The 17,952-nt window shown below is 49.4% G+C and overlaps 1 protein-coding gene across 2 annotated transcripts; it reads left to right on the forward strand.

Moving 5' to 3' along the window:
• The first annotated feature begins 355 nt into the window (after nt 1-355).
• mettl16 (methyltransferase like 16) lies at nt 356-16,609 on the forward strand. Of its 2 annotated transcripts, XM_026997761.2 has the most exons (10): nt 356-411; nt 793-933; nt 7,470-7,657; nt 8,761-8,901; nt 9,021-9,133; nt 9,299-9,441; nt 11,400-11,469; nt 12,373-12,462; nt 15,553-15,726; nt 15,851-16,609. In XM_026997761.2, exons 2-10 carry the CDS (start codon nt 806-808, stop codon nt 16,391-16,393), a joined length of 1,590 nt encoding a protein of 529 aa, XP_026853562.2. In that variant the 5' UTR covers nt 356-411; nt 793-805; the 3' UTR covers nt 16,394-16,609. The 2 variants fall into 2 exon arrangements, with proteins under 2 accessions (XP_026853562.2, XP_026853563.2); XM_026997762.2 differs by lacking the exon at nt 12,373-12,462.
• Nucleotides 16,610-17,952: the final 1,343 nt, after the last annotated feature.

A 17,952-nucleotide genomic window follows, 5' to 3' on the forward strand; every position in this document is an offset into this window, starting at 1 on the left:
TATTTGATAGTGTCACAGTAGTGTGGGTTTCCCAGCCTGCACACTGACAATGATACTCAGTGATGCGCCTACTTCATAAGGAAGCATTCAGATGAGCTGAATAGTAAATGTATCGAAAAATAAAAACGACCCATTCTGGTGCAGTTATGTCTGGGGCTGGATTGGAACACCTATTATTGAAAAATAGTTCCTTCTGTCTCCTCTTATAATATACATAATTAGTCTGCATAATATGCAGATTTGACATTAAAAATCGTTAAATATTACATCTATAGATCAAAATGCATTCGTGTGAGCCTCAATGTGGTTGGGGCGAGTTACGTCATATTTTGCTGTCGGCGCAGATTTGTGACACAAACGGAACCGACACAACGTTGAAACAACGTGGGTTGCAGACGCCCGACGCTGCAGGTAGAACTAGTGAAGATCAATGACACGCAATCAGTTAATACATTACTGACAGTACTTCCCAAAAGAGGTTGCAGGGTACTGTAGCGCTGCTTTACACGTTCAGTCTCATTAAGCCATGCTCCTCAGCTTGCTAGCATAGTTGTTGTGCATGTTTTAGCTGGCTAGCCCATCTTATTAGCTAGTTTGCTAGCTAGGTTGGTTCCTACGCCTTTGTGAATGCATGTTTAGCGTGTTGGACGTAGCACGTTATCTTACAACAACATTGCAAGCGCGCGTTTTACTGTCTTGCCTCCTCTGATTAAATGGAAGTGTTCACTAGCGTTTGTATTAGAGTGCATTGCGGGCCTAATGTATTGCACTGTTTGTAAACTGCTTCGACAGCGTGTCAAGAGGAATGGCACTGAATAAATCCATGCATCCTCGAAATCGTTACAAGGACAAGCCACCAGACTTTACCTACCTTGCCTCCAAATATCCAGACTTTCAGAAGCATGTGCAGACCAGTTTGGTCGGCCGGGCGACGTGAGTAAACGCTTCCCTCCGTATCTCCCTTCATAAGCATGTATTGATGTGGCTGAGCCACTGTTCACTGGTGCTCGTTTTAGTGGCAGTTAAAGATTTTTTCGGTGATGCTGTGGCTGCTTCATCGCTTACCTTTGTATGTAGTGGAGGATAATGAATTATAGCATCAAAACTCTGAATTTCCACAGTTGCATTAGTCTGCAGTGTGAAGCTTCTTGCTGACACTGGCAGTAGCAGTGATCTGAGGGCTTATACAAAAAAGGCTAGCAACGCTTAGTTCTGTATGCTCTATTTCTAGCTCTTTTTTCTGCAAGATTAGGTTTTTCCCCTCTTTCTTCAGGCTGGTCATTTGTTCAAATGTCATGAATCAAACTCTACATCATCCTTCAAAACACCTCAGTATTTCCATTCTCTTTACCTCTTGGTATTTGCTCTGGTACTAAGAGGTGCACACCTTTCTGAAGAGTATATTCTGAAGATCTCTGACCTGGCCAACCAGACTGTGTAAGAGAGAGAGAGTAAGGGCCTCTACTCCAGCTGCAGTGCTGGTGTCAGTCAATGAGGGAATCTCTCTTGCTCCAGGGCTTGGCTCAGCTGCCTGTCTCTGTCTGGAGTACACCGTCTGCCTAGCCTTAGGGTTTTTACACACACACACGTGCGCATGTGCTCTTCTTTTTTTTAAAAGGTATGGTTGTTAGTGAGGCTATTTACTTGCTTTTGACTGGCAGCAAGATGACTATTTCTGTGACTAGTGGAAATTGAAGACACTGCTTCTTTTTTGAACACTGCGAGGCTTCCTTTTTGTCTTTTATTGTGTAAAAGCCTTCAACAAAGCCCCACAGTGACTGGAAGGGAAGAGAAAACCCACTGCCACAAAGCTTCGAAAGGTGGATGAAAGGATCTGATAATTGGGACACCAAGTGATATCGAATACCCAGAACCATGTTGCTCACACAGTGTGTGCCCTGTCCGCTAGCATTGTTAGGCTCAGAGAAACCCCACTCCCTCAGGGTGGTGTCACAGCTGGGGTGACCTGAGATTTTACGGGCTGGAAATTTAAAAAAAAAAAAGTCATTCTCTGTTGTCCCTCTTATGTTAATACCTAGTTCAGGTGTGGTTTCAAGTGCAGCTAAATGGCATATTTGTGTTGTGTGTGTAATTGACAACTCAGAAATTTAAATTATTTTGAAAAATATTGTGGTAGCAGTACAAGCTGTAAAAAAGTAGAATATTTCATAAAACTGTCATGCTATGTTTACAGTTGTGAGAACATCTGCACAAGAACATGTCTTCATTTTGGATATCTGTGCACCATAACCAGTCAGGAATTTTCACTATTGTTTAATTAGGATGGAGAGATTGTTGCACTGAATGTCTTACCTATAGTAGTTTTTCAAGAGTTAAAAAAAAATCACTGATCTTAAAATCCCAATTTTACATCGCCTCCATTTTTAAAATTCTTTCAGGGCATCTTTGAGTTCTTGATGGCATACCGCGCAACCCTCAGAAACCCGCTTCTCTTTTGTTCAGCTCTGTTCAGTCTCTTCTGGGACGAAGAGACACGTGAAAGTGTCCCTGCACGGTCAAGGGGATAAATAGACAGCCGTGCTGTGGAGCTCTCCACAGACAACTGGGCACCTGGAGAGGTCCAACCGAGAGCGCCTGCTGTGCAGCACTGCCTGCCCCTCTTGCGCGCTCTTCATCTCAGTCTCTCGCACTCTCTCCGTTTCAGCTGCGCTGTCAGGTCTGGCTGTGGAGGCTCTTTTTGATGATGCAGCATGAAAAGAGCCCCGCATCGCGGGCCTCTGCCTTTGATTCCCTAATAACGATGCTTTTGGAAGCTCAAACAGCACCCTGCAGCTACTTGGCGCTACGCTCTAATTAGCGGGGCGGCTACCGCTGCTCGCCCCATGCTCGGCTCCGGCTCGGAGACGTCGCCTCTTTCCAAGAACCACCGGCTACGCGTGGCCGCGGCACCTGCATGTCTGGGTCCGAGCAAGGATCTCTCAGTCCGCAGGCCTTGGAGATGGAGATTTCATACCTGGTGTCCTTGAAATGCACATCAGCTCCTCATGTTTAATGCATGCAAGCACACAGCCAAGCTCCCACAATCCACGTCACCTATTTCTACAGCAAGCCTCGAACATTTGAGGCTTAGGCTGATGGTCTTGACCCAGATCTGGGTCAGATGCATTTATTATAAAAATATATTCCATATCTTTTCTGATATCATTATGCTAGAAGGGGCGTATTACTTAGCAGATTGCCAGTGCAACCCCAGTTTTACAGATCATGTTGCTCTCATATTTATTGGCGTTACAAGTGCATACAATTATGCGTTTATACTTTTTAAAAGAAATGTGTGCTTCCAAAGTAGCTGTTTTGCACTGTGCATTTGCATGTGAACCTGGTATGAGGCATCTTTCTGGGTAGCGTCTCTTTGATTGAGTTTACTCCTGCAGCGTGGCAGGGGGAGCCTGGCTGTGTTCACACGTCTCTGATGGTTTTTAGCAGGCTGTCACAGAGGGCCCCGGCAGCTGGGGCCCTGTTGGATCTGCACTTTGCAGTGTGTACGTGCTTCCCTGCTTGAACTAGCCCAAACACGCACGCGGCTGTCCGTCTCTTTGTCAGGGCGGTCTGCTTGTGCAGAAAATGGCATTGTGTAAATGTAGATGAATTCAGTGTGCCGGCGTCCGCGGCAGCTGTCGGTGTGTAAGTGTGTCAGGATGTGTGGGCGTTCAGCGAGAGTGTAGCTGCCTAAATGCTCCCGGCATTCTTAACAGGTGCGAGTTACAGTACTCCCCCTCCACCAACCACACCGCCCTTCTGTCTAGGTCTTTGTTTGTTTCTCTCATTTTCAGACACACTTCCCCTCTCTCACATTCCCATTTGCTCACTCTCCCCAGATGAACACACTTGTATTAAAAAATGTTTTTTTGTTTTTTTTTTTTTTAAATCATTTTTTAACTAATCCTTTCCCTAACCAGGACTTCGCAATGCATTTGCACAAGTTATTTCCCAGCTTTGGGATTTACACAGCTAATAAGTCTTTCAGCTGCACTCCTGTATCATTAGCCTATCAGTTGATAGTAAGTCCTCTTCCACTACGGGCTTGGCTGTGCTTCTTAGATAAGCTTCCTTGCATTTTTTTTTTTTTGCTAAGTGTCTCCAGCAGGCATTGGGAAGATGGGGTTAATCTGCAGAGACGGTACTTCTTACGGGGGATGGAAAGGGTAGCACGGGAGACAGAAGGCATATCCGCTCAGCCCTCTCTTCATACTTCAGCTGGGGAGAGAGGGAAGTTTTGGGCCACAGATGTCATCCACGGGGAAAAAATAAGGGCGAGATGAGATTAAGAGGCCAAAAGCGGAGAGATCGCGTCCGTCACGAGCGTACGGGCGGGCGGGAGCATTAAAAATTTAGTTCTTGGTGACATTTAACGCTCAGTTTTGCTTTCTCCCGTGAAAGAGACGCGGAACGTTTCGGGAGCCGTTGCGGGCTGGAATAGAGCAGCATTAATCTCCAGAGGCGGCTGCCGTGGAGGGCTGCATTATTGATGCGGAGGAGGGTCGTCCCCGGCTGAGGGCTCTCGTCTCGAAACCAGGGGCATAATTGAGGCGTTCAGCCTCGGCTCACTTTACGAATGGGATGAGCGGATGAGTTTGGGTTCTTCCGGAGCTTCGCGCTGCCCCCTTCCTCTCCGCCGGCGACACCCCACAGCTCCTGGACGTTCCCGACACCGTAGCTGCCTAGACGAGGCGTGACTTGTTTGTTTGGTTAAATCCACATTAGCATTATTCCCGAGCGTCGGCGGCACCCTCTCTCTAAATGGCTATTAGCTGTGATTCGCTCTTTCCGCGTGGATAATAGCCTGCTGTTTTGTAACACTTTAAATACAATTGAGTTTAAAAACGGAAACTGGAACATGTTCGTTGCAGGTTGAGACGATATCTTGAACAGAGGTTGGAGGTGCTTAGAGTTTATCTGGGTCTAGAACTGACGGTTGACGTAACTTGGCTGCTCGCAAGACGGCCTGGCGTTCAGTTTGCAGGTTATACGGTGGGGAATTCTCACGTCTTTTGTTCTGAGATTTAAGAATGCCTCCGGTTCTGGAGGGGTTGTGAAGGTGACAGAGTACGGAGCTATTGTTTGTAAACCAGCACCCCTCCGTTCGGTGAAAGCCTGAGAGGAACGTCTATTATCTCGCTCTCAGACGGCATCGTTGCAGACCCGGAGCTTTTCGCGCCGCGGCGAAGACCGCGGGGCCAGTGCTCTGTGGCCGGCGTCAGCCGTGGCTAGCCGGCTTTGTCGCCTAGGAGACGCTGGCCTTTCCTAGCGCAGGGCGGGCTCGGCGTCGCACGCCGTCCACGCGCGTTCTCGGCGCTCGCGCCCGCTTCATTCCAGCGCGGGCCAACCGTCACCGTGGAGACGGCGCGCCGAGCAAGGCGCCGCAGCGTTCTGGTCGTCTCCGTTCACTACAGGCTATAACTAGAGGGCAGCAAGGCGGCAGTCACCTCCGACCACACATTACGACCTGCCCGGGTAACACAACAAGAACAAAGACCTGGGCTGAACGTCGCTTGTACGTTACATGGGGACCAAGTGTCACGTCTAACGTCTCTCTCTCTTTCTCCTTCTCTCGCTTTTCTTCACCAGGCCTTTTCTGTCTGATGCCCACGTGGCTGTTTCTGTATTTTAACTTTCCTCCCCCTGCTTTTCTTGCCGGTGTAGGTGGCCCATTTAAGCGGTTACCATGGCAACCGTTAATGACCACCTGATTCATATTTAATACAACGGTCACCTCCAGGGTCACATTCATATATTAATGGACGTGGCGAAAATACTAAATTAATTAGAGCTAACCTGGCTGCCACTTTTGGATGAATATTTGTTTGTTGAAATTGCCAGAGGAATGTGTTTTAAAATGTAAAGCTTTTAAAGTTGGTCAGATTGCCAGAGAAGTGTTCACCCAGATGAGATAAGATGGGTGTTTGGCTGGGATGCGGAGGATGGGGGTGGGTGGTTATCTTGCTCATGTCTGGTCTTTCTCCTTAGTTTGATCCCTTTTATATTTATATTTTTGCTATCAGGACTGAGATCACAGAAGAATGATCCAGAGGCTCTTGTAGGGAGGATGGACAGAATGCTGACGTTGATCACTATCCCAATGATAAGACATTAAGTTAAATCAGTACATTTTGTTTGTCTTGTCTGACGGTATTTTGAACACTTTCTAAGGGAACATGGTTCCCTTAACCAACAAGAACACACACAATAGAGTTTAGAGAAGGAAATCTTGACTGAAGACGTCCTTTGGCTTTTTGAGGAATAAAAAGGCATTTTCCCATGTGGGAGAGTAAAAGAGGAAAACATATTACCCCACTTTCCAGTTCTTGTAAAGTTATCTTTATGTACATTATACTTCATCTTTAAACATTACTGTTGGTTAGAAATGGCTTCGAAACCCTGCTGTAGATCTCACCCTTTCTGAAGCTAATTGTGCATAGTTTTGGTGTAGCTAGGTCTAATTTGCATTCCGTGACCATTTTCAGTCTGTTTTCCACGTTAGTCTGTTTTTAGAAACCTTCCTGTTTAAGTGAATATTCCTGTCAGTGATCCATGGATTGCAGCCCCTTTTCCCACTTCCCCAGGAAGCTCTTCCTGACGCCTCTCCTGACACATTCAGAGTTTTTCTGGGGCTGCAACACCTCCGGTTTGGAATTCCGCTTGCTGGCACCCTCGACAGTTTCTTGCTTTCTCATAATATTTTATTGCTGGAAGAATGTCAATTGTTTAAATAATTTGAAGATGGGGACAAAAGATGATGTGCATGTGTGAACCAAGATTTCAGTTGCTTCAAAGGTGGTGTTTTTTGTTTTGTTTTGTTTTTTTTTTGGGGGGGAGGGGGGTGGTTATCAAGCCCCTTCCTGTTTTCTTTGAGATTTGTGTGAGTGAGAACTGGGCTGATAAGCTCATCTCTGCATGTGTTTTAGGGGAATGTAACAGGCTGGCAGCTAGACAAGACCACAGCGTTTTACATGCCATGACTTGAATCCATGCTTTCATGCTGAGACCCACGCGCGCGCACACACACACACACAGAGCATACACAAGCCTTTTCTTTCAAAGGTGCCAGCCACCCCACCTCGCTAGGAACCGTCTAATTGCATCTTGGGAGGTGTGAATGTAGACGCCTTAATTATAACTACCTTCCCACGTTCCCTCTCTGCTCGGTGCGTGTTCCCTGCACTGCAGAAAGCATTAGTGACTGAGCCGGGGGTGTAAGCTGAGGACTCCCCAGTGTTGATGATGCACGCGTTCGCGCCATTATAGAATCAGTGCAAATGGAGAAGCGCAGGGCATTAGAGTCTCTCCGTCGGTGTGTGCGTCCGTCAGGCCGTTTCACTGGTGGACATAATGCAGTGTTTTAGAACAGGACTTATTCCATCTCTTTTTCTCTCTGTCTCTCTCTCTCTCTCTGTTTGTTTGTTTCTCTCTCGTTCCTCTTTCTTCTCTCCCTGTCCGCTGTCCCGCAGGGTGAACTTCAAAGACCCCGAGGCGGTGCGCGCCCTGACATGCACCCTGCTGAAGGAGGACTTTGGCCTGACCATCGACGTCCCACTGGAGCGCCTCATCCCCACCGTCCCGCTGCGCCTCAACTACATCCACTGGGTGGAGGACCTGACAGGGGGCCAGGGCAGCCCACGCAGTGGCATCGACATCGGTACTCGCTACCGCCGCGCTTAACGCGCACGCCCCTGCTAATCCTGCTCATCGGGCCTCGGCCGAGGCGCTGGTGGGTTCACTCTGAGGCAGGCGTCGCGTGGGAAGCTGGGCTGTCTTGGCTGTGCTGGCGGTTGCTGGTTCTTTCAGTCTAGACAAAACCGCTCCGCCAAATCCCCCCCCCAGCAGGTCCTCGTCCCTGTCCATACCCGGCATTCTCTGTCCTCTCCTGGGTCTGTCTGGGGAATCAGCTCAAATCCTCATGCAGCTGTCCCAGTGTTTGTCTTCCCTATCACAGTTTCTCGGCCCGTTATTACGCGAGGCTCTCTGTAACTTTATATTGAGTTAGGTCCCCCAGTGAAGACCTCCGCATCTATTTGCGGTTTACTGTCACACGTGATGAATTGGCGCCGGGGAGCTGCTTGGCTCTGGCCACACAGCCTTGTTTGTATGTTCGCTGTCCTGACAGGAAGCTTTTGAAGCGTGGGTGACTAGATAATGGATGAGCAGATCTGGTCTGCCTTCCCTTTATTACATTACAGACATGATCTGTCAAACTTTTGTCCACCTCTGTCCATTCAGACAGCTCATTGTACTGAATGAATCACATCCATTAGGCTTGTAAAGTGTGAATTAACCTTAAAATCTTTTTCTTTTCTTTTCTTTTTTTTTTGTATATATTTCAGTTTATATTCCTAGTGCATCAACAGGACTTTTTACCAGTGAAATACCAAATTCTGCTCTTTTGTTAAACGGTGCTATTAAATATTTGTTTTTATTCATGCTTTTTTTTTTTTTTTTTTTTTTTTTTTTTTTTTTTTTTTTTTTTTTTTTGCTTGTCAGTTTGTTTGTTCTATATGTGGTTTATTGTGATGACACTGCTGTATACTGGCTACAAGTGACAGTTGACGTGGATGTTAGTGCTGATGATGACATCTGTGACTAATCCATTTCTTTGGTCCAGTGAACTTCAGTTAGCACAGAGTAGTGTAGTTACATTTGAAGGTTATTCTGTGCAGCTAAAGGAGGAGTAATGTCTTTAGCAGTGCGAGTTGGACTCACTCTGTCTCTTTGTCTTCGTGTGTGTGTGTGTGTGTTGTGCAGGCACGGGCGCTTCCTGTATCTACCCCCTGCTGGGAGCTTCTATGAATGGCTGGTACTTTCTAGCCACAGAAGTGGATGACATCTGCTACAATTACGCCAAGAAGAATGTTGAGCAAAACAACATGGCGGACCTCATTAAAGGTGCGTTCGTGTGCGAGGGCGCGCGTCCCCGTGCGCGTAAGCCGGTGATGAGTGTCCTGTATGGAGTCTGCTCCCCCCTCCTGTGCACTTTGACCATGGTGCCGTGTAACATGTTGCAGTGGTGAAGGTACCCCAGAAGACCCTGCTGATGGACGCATTAAGAGAGGAGTCTATAGTTTACGACTTCTGCATGTGTAACCCTCCATTCTTCGCTAACCAGTTAGAGGCCAAGGTACCGCGCCGCCTTCTCAGATCGCACGGCTTTCTTCAGCTCTGGGGTGCCCCCAGGCGATTTTCTTTTCTTTTCCCACTACAAGCTTGATTTGCCTAACGGGTCTGCCTTGCAGGCTGCGGGCTGTCACGCTGTTCTCAGGCTGTGTTTTATGCGCCCGATCAGGGGGTGAACTCGAGGAACTCTCGCCGCCCTCCGCCCAGCTCTGTCAACACGGGCGGAGCGACGGAGATCATGGCAGAGGGCGGAGAGCTGGAGTTTGTGAAAAGGATCATCCATGACAGTCTGCAGCTCAAGAGGAGGCTTAGGTCAGACAAACACATGCGTGAGCGCGTGCACACAGACACACACAGACCCGTGTTCGAATCTCGGGGGCGCCGTCGGCCAGCCATGACGAGGGCTCCGATGGAGTTAAATTGGGCATGTTTCTGTGCTGAGAGGCGTGTACTCTCCTAATTTAGGTCTGTAATGGGACACGCAGAAAGTCACCCAGCGATGTATACCAGTGTGGGCTGACACCCTGCTCGATGTCTTTACATCAAGACTTAATGCTTTTATACATTAACATTGTACATTACATATGTAAATATGGTGGTTTTTCTTTGGGTCTGTGTGTTTATATGCTGTTGTCAGGTATGCTGTCAGATAAGCTGTATAGCAGTTTTGTCACCAACTGTTTCAAATGTGCTTTATAAGTAAAATTGACATGCATACTGGAAGTGCAGCTAGGGGCAGGACTGACTTAACTGCACACGGCGGACACTCCGCTACCTGCCGCACTTCAGTGGAGTGATCCGTGATGGGATTCCACCCGGCGTGAGCAGCAGTAGCTGAGGGCAGCATGGGCCTGCCACACGAGGGTCGGGTGGGCTAATCCCAGATCATCCCAAAGCTGGGACGATACCGTCATCCAGAGTTTGTTTAATTAATTGGCAGACAAAGTAAACAATTACCCATGCAGCCCATCAGGAGCAGCTGTGTGTGTGTGTGTGTGTGTGTGTGTGTGTGTGTGTGTGTGTGTGTGTGTGTGTGTGTGTGTGTGTGTGTGTGTGTGTGTGTGTGTGTGTGTCTCAGTGTCAGAGCTGTCAGCAGAGCACTGGAGTGCAACCAGCAGGGAGGGGGGAGTGTGGCAGTGCACATTAGACCTGATTAACAAAGCCCCACCTGGGACCCCTAGTAGACTGGAGGGTGTTGGCGTGCAAGAGGGGACTGTTTTAAGATTTGCAGGGTTTTATCTTTGTGCAGGTCTATGGTCTGATGGTCTGTGTGGGTCGAGCTTGTATAGCCGAGTGAGCGACTTCCATCAGGGGGCTTTTTGCTCTTCATCTTAGTATGTGTACGCTCAGGACTCCTGTCTCCGGCGGGACCACTGCGTGTGCACATATAAACTTTGTGTGTGTGTGTGTGTGTCAGCATATCTCAGAGCGAGCGTGTGCGCGCGTGTGTGTGTGTGTGTCTGAGTGCTGGCAGGTGCCTGTAGACTGAGCCAGACCCTCTGATTGGTCTAAAATCACACTTCCTCTTTAACTATGCACATCTGTAATTAGTGCAGGTCTTCATCCAGGCTCCCCCGTCCTCTCATACACACATTCCCTATACACACACTCTAAATACAGCCCTGATTTCACACAGTGCGAAGGGCTGCATCTTATCGGCACTATAATTATCCTGCTTCCTTCTAGTCAGTTAAAGGCGAGAGCAGTCACTAAGTGATTGTTTACTGCAGTCTAGGCGCTGTTCGCCGAGCCGCCATCAGCGGAGGCTGTTCCAGCCTTCCTCCCGCCTCCCCCTGCTCCACAGAGCGGGGAACATCTGTGCATATTAGGACTCTTTAATATTTCATACATCAAAATGAAACGAGTTCTGGAGGCCCCTCGGGCTTCCCTGGCACGGGTGCCCCCCTGCTGCCGGAGAGCAGGCAGGGCAGGGCAGGCAGGAACTTACGACGGCTTTCTCCTTGTACGTTTGCTGATGGAGGGAGGAACCTGCCTTCGTCCTCCTGTTGTCTGCTCACGCCCACCTCTGTCTGTAGAAGGCCCAGGTGTTGGGTCCCAGAGACGAACTTTAGGTTTTTCTTTGTCTCCCGTGCGTCTGTAAAGCTCTCGACCTGCTTGGGGGAAGTGAGATCAGTTTCGTTCCCACAGCCGGCTCGGGTCTGCATCCGGGGCTGGAGCGGTGGAGCGGTAGAGCGGTCTCTGTGTGCCCCTGGCACTGTCTCTGTGTCCCGCTGTCTCTATGTCCCGCTGACACTGTCTCTCTGCTGCAGGTGGTACAGCTGCATGCTGGGGAAGAAGTGCAGCCTGGCGCCTTTGAAGGAGGAGCTGAGAAAACAAGGGGTGAGTGGCGCTTTAGACTCGGCGTGTGTGTGTGTGTGTGTGTGTGCGCGCCCGCCCGCCCGCATGGCTTTCTCATTCGTTCCCTACAGCTTCATCCAGTTTCTCTTCACTACTGACACTTCAGGTTAATTGAACTGAATCAACTTTCCTTGTGTCCAACACAGCAGCGCCCCTGACGGGCTAAATTTCATTAGCTCATTAGCCATTATTAGCTCATGCCTCCCCACGTGTGGGGGAAGCCCCTCTCCCAGGGAGCAGGAGCTCTGTGCTCTGCTCACAGGTTATTAGGCTGGTGTCACTCACCGGTCCATGTGCCTCCTCCCGTCCTCTGCTCATCTGGAGGTGTCGGGGTGCTGTCGCCTCTCATCAGAGCAACGGGGTGTTCTGCTACAGCCGCCCCCCCCGTGCCTTGCTAATGGGCCTCTAATTAATATGCTAATGATGCTCCCCCTTTATCCTTGCTGCCTCTTCATCTCTTCCTTTTGCTTGTCTTTTGTTTAAAAGCCCTTCGCTCGTCGGGGTATTGGGGGGGGGGGGGCACTCCTCCACACCTCTCAGTAGCGCAGGAGATGCGTGAGGTTGCAGCCCGTAGGAGTGTGCGATTTAGTACGATCTCTCCAGCACCCGTGTGTCAAACCTGACGCACCCCTAGCACCTGGCCTCCCGTGCCCCTGGAGAAGAGGCTGTTTCACACCTGGGCATAGACTCAGATCAGGTGGAAACGAACTGAGTGAAGCCCTGTAAACTCGTTAGATGCGATAGTCGCACTCGAAAACCAACGGAGTCGAGCCCCGATCCCTCATTGACGGCGAAGCGGTGCTTCGCTGGGATTTTAACATTTTTGTTCATGTTCGGATTGTTGATTTCATTGCTGGTTGCTCCTTTTCCTGCTCGTCCAAACAGGTCCCCAAAGTCACTCACACGGAGTTCTGCCAGGGCCGTACCATGCGCTGGGCGCTGGCGTGGAGCTTCTACGAGGACGTGACTGTGCCGGTGAGTGGTACCGACGGGCTCCCTCTGCCTTCCCTCCGCGCCGCTGGCAGAGGTTCCTGGGAGACGTAGTTGCGGTGCACCGGGCAGCTTGGTGCACATGAGTGTTGCTTCGGCGGAAGGGAAAGCCGGAGCTGAATTTTTCTGGCCGTGCCGCGCCTGTGTGAGCAACGCGGGCGTAGCCCATTCCGTCGGGCATGCTTCTAAGGCTCGTGTGACTTCCTCGGCTGTCGTAGCCTGGCAACGGTCGCCAGGGCAGCAGGGCTGATGTGTGGAGCCATGCTTTTCGAGGGGGAGAGGGAGGGGGAGAGAGAGGGGGGGGAGCTGTTCAGGTGTTTTGTTTTTTGTTTTTTTATATAAAACTCCCGAGTCCCACATGTCTTTCTCCTCGAAGGCACTTGAGCAGAAAGATTGGCCTACATTTGTCTGCATGCAAGTCCACGTACACACACAAACACACACACACACACAAACACACACACACACACACACACCCTGTGAATAAGAAAACATTGGAGCTGTGTGGACATGTTCAGCTTCACATGGGCTCTTATCTGCATCATTTTCAGTATTATCTGCACCCATCTGTACCTCCCTCCCATCACACACACACACACACACACACACACACACACACCCACGCAAACACAGCGTGCAGAGCTTCTCACGTTGGCGCTTGACGGTCGTTTCCTGAGGCCAGCTGAGCCCCATTAGCAGACTGTGTGAAAACCAGATCGATCTGAATGTCAGGTTGCTCCATAATCCACGTGTCAGATGTATGCCAGGAGCAAGAGCTTCCTTTTACACACCATGTCTCAGATCAGAAGAGTTCTTAATTACAGAAGGCAGTTCTTAATTACAAAAATAATAATAATTAGAATATTTACATTTATTATTGGATATGCTTGTGGCTTTGGCAGTGAAGTAATTTGATGTCATCTAAAGATTTAGGCTTATTTTTACAGGCATCATGGATTAAATGAGTTTTGAGTAAACAGCACAGCACTCCGGCAAGGTGCTCATGATGAGGGCACCCGCCGAGTGTGCGTGTGGTCCTGCACTGCTCCAAACATGTCCGGCATGCGAGCTGTTGGAGCAGTTGATGTATGGCGAGGGTGGAAAGGTCAGGTTGGGGGCGGAGCCAGTGAACAGAACAGCACTTTCAGGAGGATGAGAGCCACCCATCAGCTCTGAGTTTAATGATCGCTTTGCCACTGGCGTGTGTGTGTGTGTGTGTGTATGTGTGTGTGTGTGTATGTGTATGTGTATGTGTGTGTGTGTGTGTGTGTGTGTGTGTGTGTGTGACGGCCGTCTGTCTGCGCATACTCTGGGTTCGTGCTGGCATTAGCCGCTCTGCCAGAGTGGTGTGGGCATGTGAGGACCTCAATCCGTGTCTTCCACACAGGAATAGAGAAGTCCATGCCTGCAGTGTGCTCTGCACAAGCACACCGATTTGATGGGTTTTATTGATTTTTCTTGGGGGGGGAAAAAAAATATATATATATATATATATATATATAGCAGAAGACTCAAGATGACTGGCAAACACTGAGACTATCATGAGGAGCACTGAACCGGGCTTAAGCACTTTATAACACAGAGCAATCAATAGAGTGTCATGCTTTGTGCTCCATTTGATACTTTGCAGGTCGGTAACGCGCACACTGCTGGGTTTGCTCCAGACGCCAGCTTGTGGACTGAGGGTGACATCACGGGGATGGACAGTTTTGAAAATGACTGCAAGGTTATATTAAGCAGCTTCTGTTGAAGCCAGTATGAGGCGTCTAGTAGATTAATTGAAAATGGGCAGTTAGATTGTCTTTTACCTTATTTATCAAGAACACTGTCACTGCATTACAAAAAGGCTTAAAATGGCTCCCCCTGGTGTCCTTTTTTTTTTTTTTTTTTTTTTTTTTAAAGATTACACATTGTAGTGTGACTGCTGTGGCGTGTGCGTGATCTCACACAAACGCTCTGTGAGCAGGGGGTGGGGGAGAGACCTATGGCAGAGACTCTGAAGGTCTTGTCCTACACCAGCACTCGTGCAGGTCTGTGTTTCAGGACGGTGCAGGACCCGAGGTGTCCTGCAAGCGACTCGAGTGTTTTCTTGTACCGACTAGGGATGCTTAGTGAAGCCAGCTCTTTGTCTCTCCAACTCAGCCCCCCCCCCCCAAACACACACACACACACACACACACACACACACACGTCCCTCTCTCTGCTCTTGAGTGACTCAGCCCTCAGTCATGATGCTAGCTGGCATTTAAGAGAGCAATGAAGAGGTGGAGGGCTTTCTCCCACTCCCCTCTCCCTTCATGGCATTTTACTGTATGTGGTCTGTGGGTTTCAGCCCTGGGGGTGTCTCGGTTTGGGTTCGCCGTGAGGGAGACAGGCCTGTGTGGAATGCTTGCCATGCCTGTGGATGCGTGCGTGTGTGCGTGCCCATATGAGCACACTGTAGGCTTTGTAGAAATGTGATCTGAGGCTCAAGGCTTGAAGAAGGATGACGGTCCCATCGTCGCGTCTGTCCTGACCTCATTCTCGTTGGAGACTTTTTAAAAGAAAAAAGAAGAAGAAGAAAAAAAAGCTTCAAAAATGCATCAGAGGACCAGGAACATTCATGCGTGTGTGTGTGCATTTTAGTTCATGTTTCACTGAAGAGAGACGTGTGTGTTCTTGATTACAGGAGTGCGTTTTTTATGCTCCATACTCTTGTCCTCTGCTCTCTGGTATGTCCATCTCCGCGTGTGTCGAGCTCCAAATTAATGGCACAACCATGCAACTCGGGACAGCCGCGGTATATTTACCCTGTTTACTACCATGTAAACCAAGGTCGTAGATAGCTGGAACAGCCACGCCTTTGACATCTTTTTTTTGCACGCTACTGCCCTCTGCTGACCACGGCACACAAAAATGGACAGCTGTGTGCTGGATGTCTGCTTCTTTTTTGCGGCAACTTATGGCAACTCCGCTTCTGATCAACGTGATTCAAAGTTTCTTAATGAGGTCACCTTTTGTATGTCTGTGATGAATTCTTATCAACTTTTCAGTCAGCTAAGGGTTAAAAGCTGACTGCATGTCTCTGTGGTTCAGTCTCCACCGTGTAAGAAGCGTAAGCTGGAGAAGGCCCGTAGGCCCCTCACCTTTACTGTGCAGGGGCCCACGGCAGCAGAGCTGCACGCCCAGGCCGCCAGCATCGGCCGCGCACCAGCTACCCCAGCAGAGAGCGTCGCCGCCTGGCTGGAGAAGATTCTCACAGATCTGAAGGTACATGCACGCACGCAGGCTACGTAGTATGTTGGAACTCAAACTGCTGTCATCCCCCTCATTCCGCTTTTCCTTAGCAATGGCCGGTCAGGCGGTCACGTGTGGGTGCACGTTTGTGTTGCAGGTGTTGCACAAGCGTGTACCCTCCGGCGACTCGGAGCTGAGCCTCTTGCTGACGGCCGTGGAGAACACCTGGGTCCACGTCCGGCAGAAGCGCCGCGAGCAGGGACGCCAGCTCCGCGAGCTGCCCCGAGCCCAGCCCCTCCCAGGGGGCAGCCCACAGCCTGGATCAGCGCTCGCCCCCGCCTCCACTAGCACCGATGACGGCTCAGCCCAGGCTGCAGCAGACGACGCCCCCGAGCCCCACGGTGACGGGAAAAAACCAGATAGGCCGCAGGAGCCTGAGAGGGGTGCACGCGACTGTACGGAGTCCCCGAGCACTGCCACGCCCAGTGCCCATGTGCGAGGGGCCAGCAGCCCCAAGGTCTCCCTCGGCCCCTGTCTGGCCCCTTGCTTTCTCTTCAAGTGCCTGCTGAACGTGACGTTGGAGGAGAGCAACGTGGTGGTGGAGATGCACTGGGTGGAGGGCCAGAACAAAGACCTGATGAACCAGCTGTGCACATGCCTAAAGAACTTCCTCTTACGCCAGGTAGCCCAGCCCATATGAGCATGACCCTGCTTGTTGACGTCTCCTCCAGGCTCCGCCTCCCACGGCCAATGCTCCGCCTCCCACGCAGTGCTGTCCCATAATGATTCGTGAGCCACACTCGAGCCATTTGACTTCTTGTAAGTCTACCGGTGTGTTTGTAATGAGTGTTTAGTTTACTGAGTATATTTGTTGGCTTTAATACATTTGGAATAAATATTTTAATTACATTTTTCAGTCAGTATCTTGCTTTCTTTGAAATTTCAGTTTTCACTGTCTTGTCTAAGCCTGTCCTGTTAGTATGAAAACTGGTGTGTTCATGCCATTTGGGAGATGGAAAGGAATTTACTGTGAGCTATTGAGATGAAAGGCCAACACAAAACACATTTCATATTTCATGCTGGGGTGTAATTAGCCTAATGCATCATATAAGCACTGGGATGTCGGGATACTACTGGACAGGATCGTCAGTAGCTCGAGCTTTCACTGTCTGCGCTGGTCAGCAGTGCAAAATATTTTGTCATGAGAGCAATTCACTTGAGTGGATGTTCATTGTTTGTCTGCTGTTTCATTTAACAGGTTTCCTTCCTAAAGGATGTATAATCTGGAGTTTTTGATATGTAGCACAGGTAGCACCCCGTGGATCAGTAATTGTGGTGACGTATTAATATAATGGTCAAGCTCTTTGGGCAGCACTACACCTTTTAATAATGGAGGATGTTTGTTCTTTGTGTGTTTCCTGTCTAGAACATCTCTGGTTTCCTTGCCGGAAGTCTGAAATCATCCACTGAGGTCCAGTATAGAGTCGACAGGGATAACAGGAAATCGGGGGGGGGGGGTGCGCTAGTGTGGGGGTTCATGCGAAGCTCTCTCTCCAGACCTGGAGATGAACCTCCAGCTGTGATCACAGCTGCGCCAGACACTCAAGTATGGACTTTGTTCCTTACTTGCAGTACATGTGAGAATCATGTGGCTGTTTTGGGAGTGCGAGTTTGCTTGACTGTGTGTGCGCGTGTTGAGGGTGCAGTGAGTTCACTGTGTAGGGGAGTTGAATAACAGTACACTAATGGTCTGCTAACAAACATGTAGAGAAACTCACATATGTCCTGATGTATGCTCCTGAGGATTTGAGCATTGATAGGCCAGTTTATCAAGACTCGTTACTGGGCTCATGTTTGGTCATAGCCGAACACTGAAATGCTAAAATGGCTCACCTTTATCTTGACAGTAGAGTGCCTCTGACCTCCACTAAATCACTTGAGACATAATGCTGCATTACAGCAGGAACAGGTACTCTTCCTTGAAAGGGAGCAGTTGCTAGGCAGTTCAGGGTGCCCCCAGGCCTGTTTTGAACACAGCCCACCATGCCACACTGCTGCTCCTGAGGTTTCCTGCTGTCTTGCTGTACAGTATCTCTCCATAAACTTCCATGGGTACAGCCAGATGATTCAGCCCTACGTGCAGTGTGTGCATGTAACGGCAGAAATATTATTTGGCTCAGAAACTAGTTTGATTGGTCTTCAATTGAAAGGGGTCATCAGCCTGCCGAGAATGACTGACAGTACATGCGAACTCGTTGA

Source organism: Electrophorus electricus, chromosome 15 (genome assembly GCF_013358815.1).
Source record: "Electrophorus electricus isolate fEleEle1 chromosome 15, fEleEle1.pri, whole genome shotgun sequence".
NCBI lineage: Eukaryota > Metazoa > Chordata > Actinopteri > Gymnotiformes > Gymnotidae > Electrophorus > Electrophorus electricus.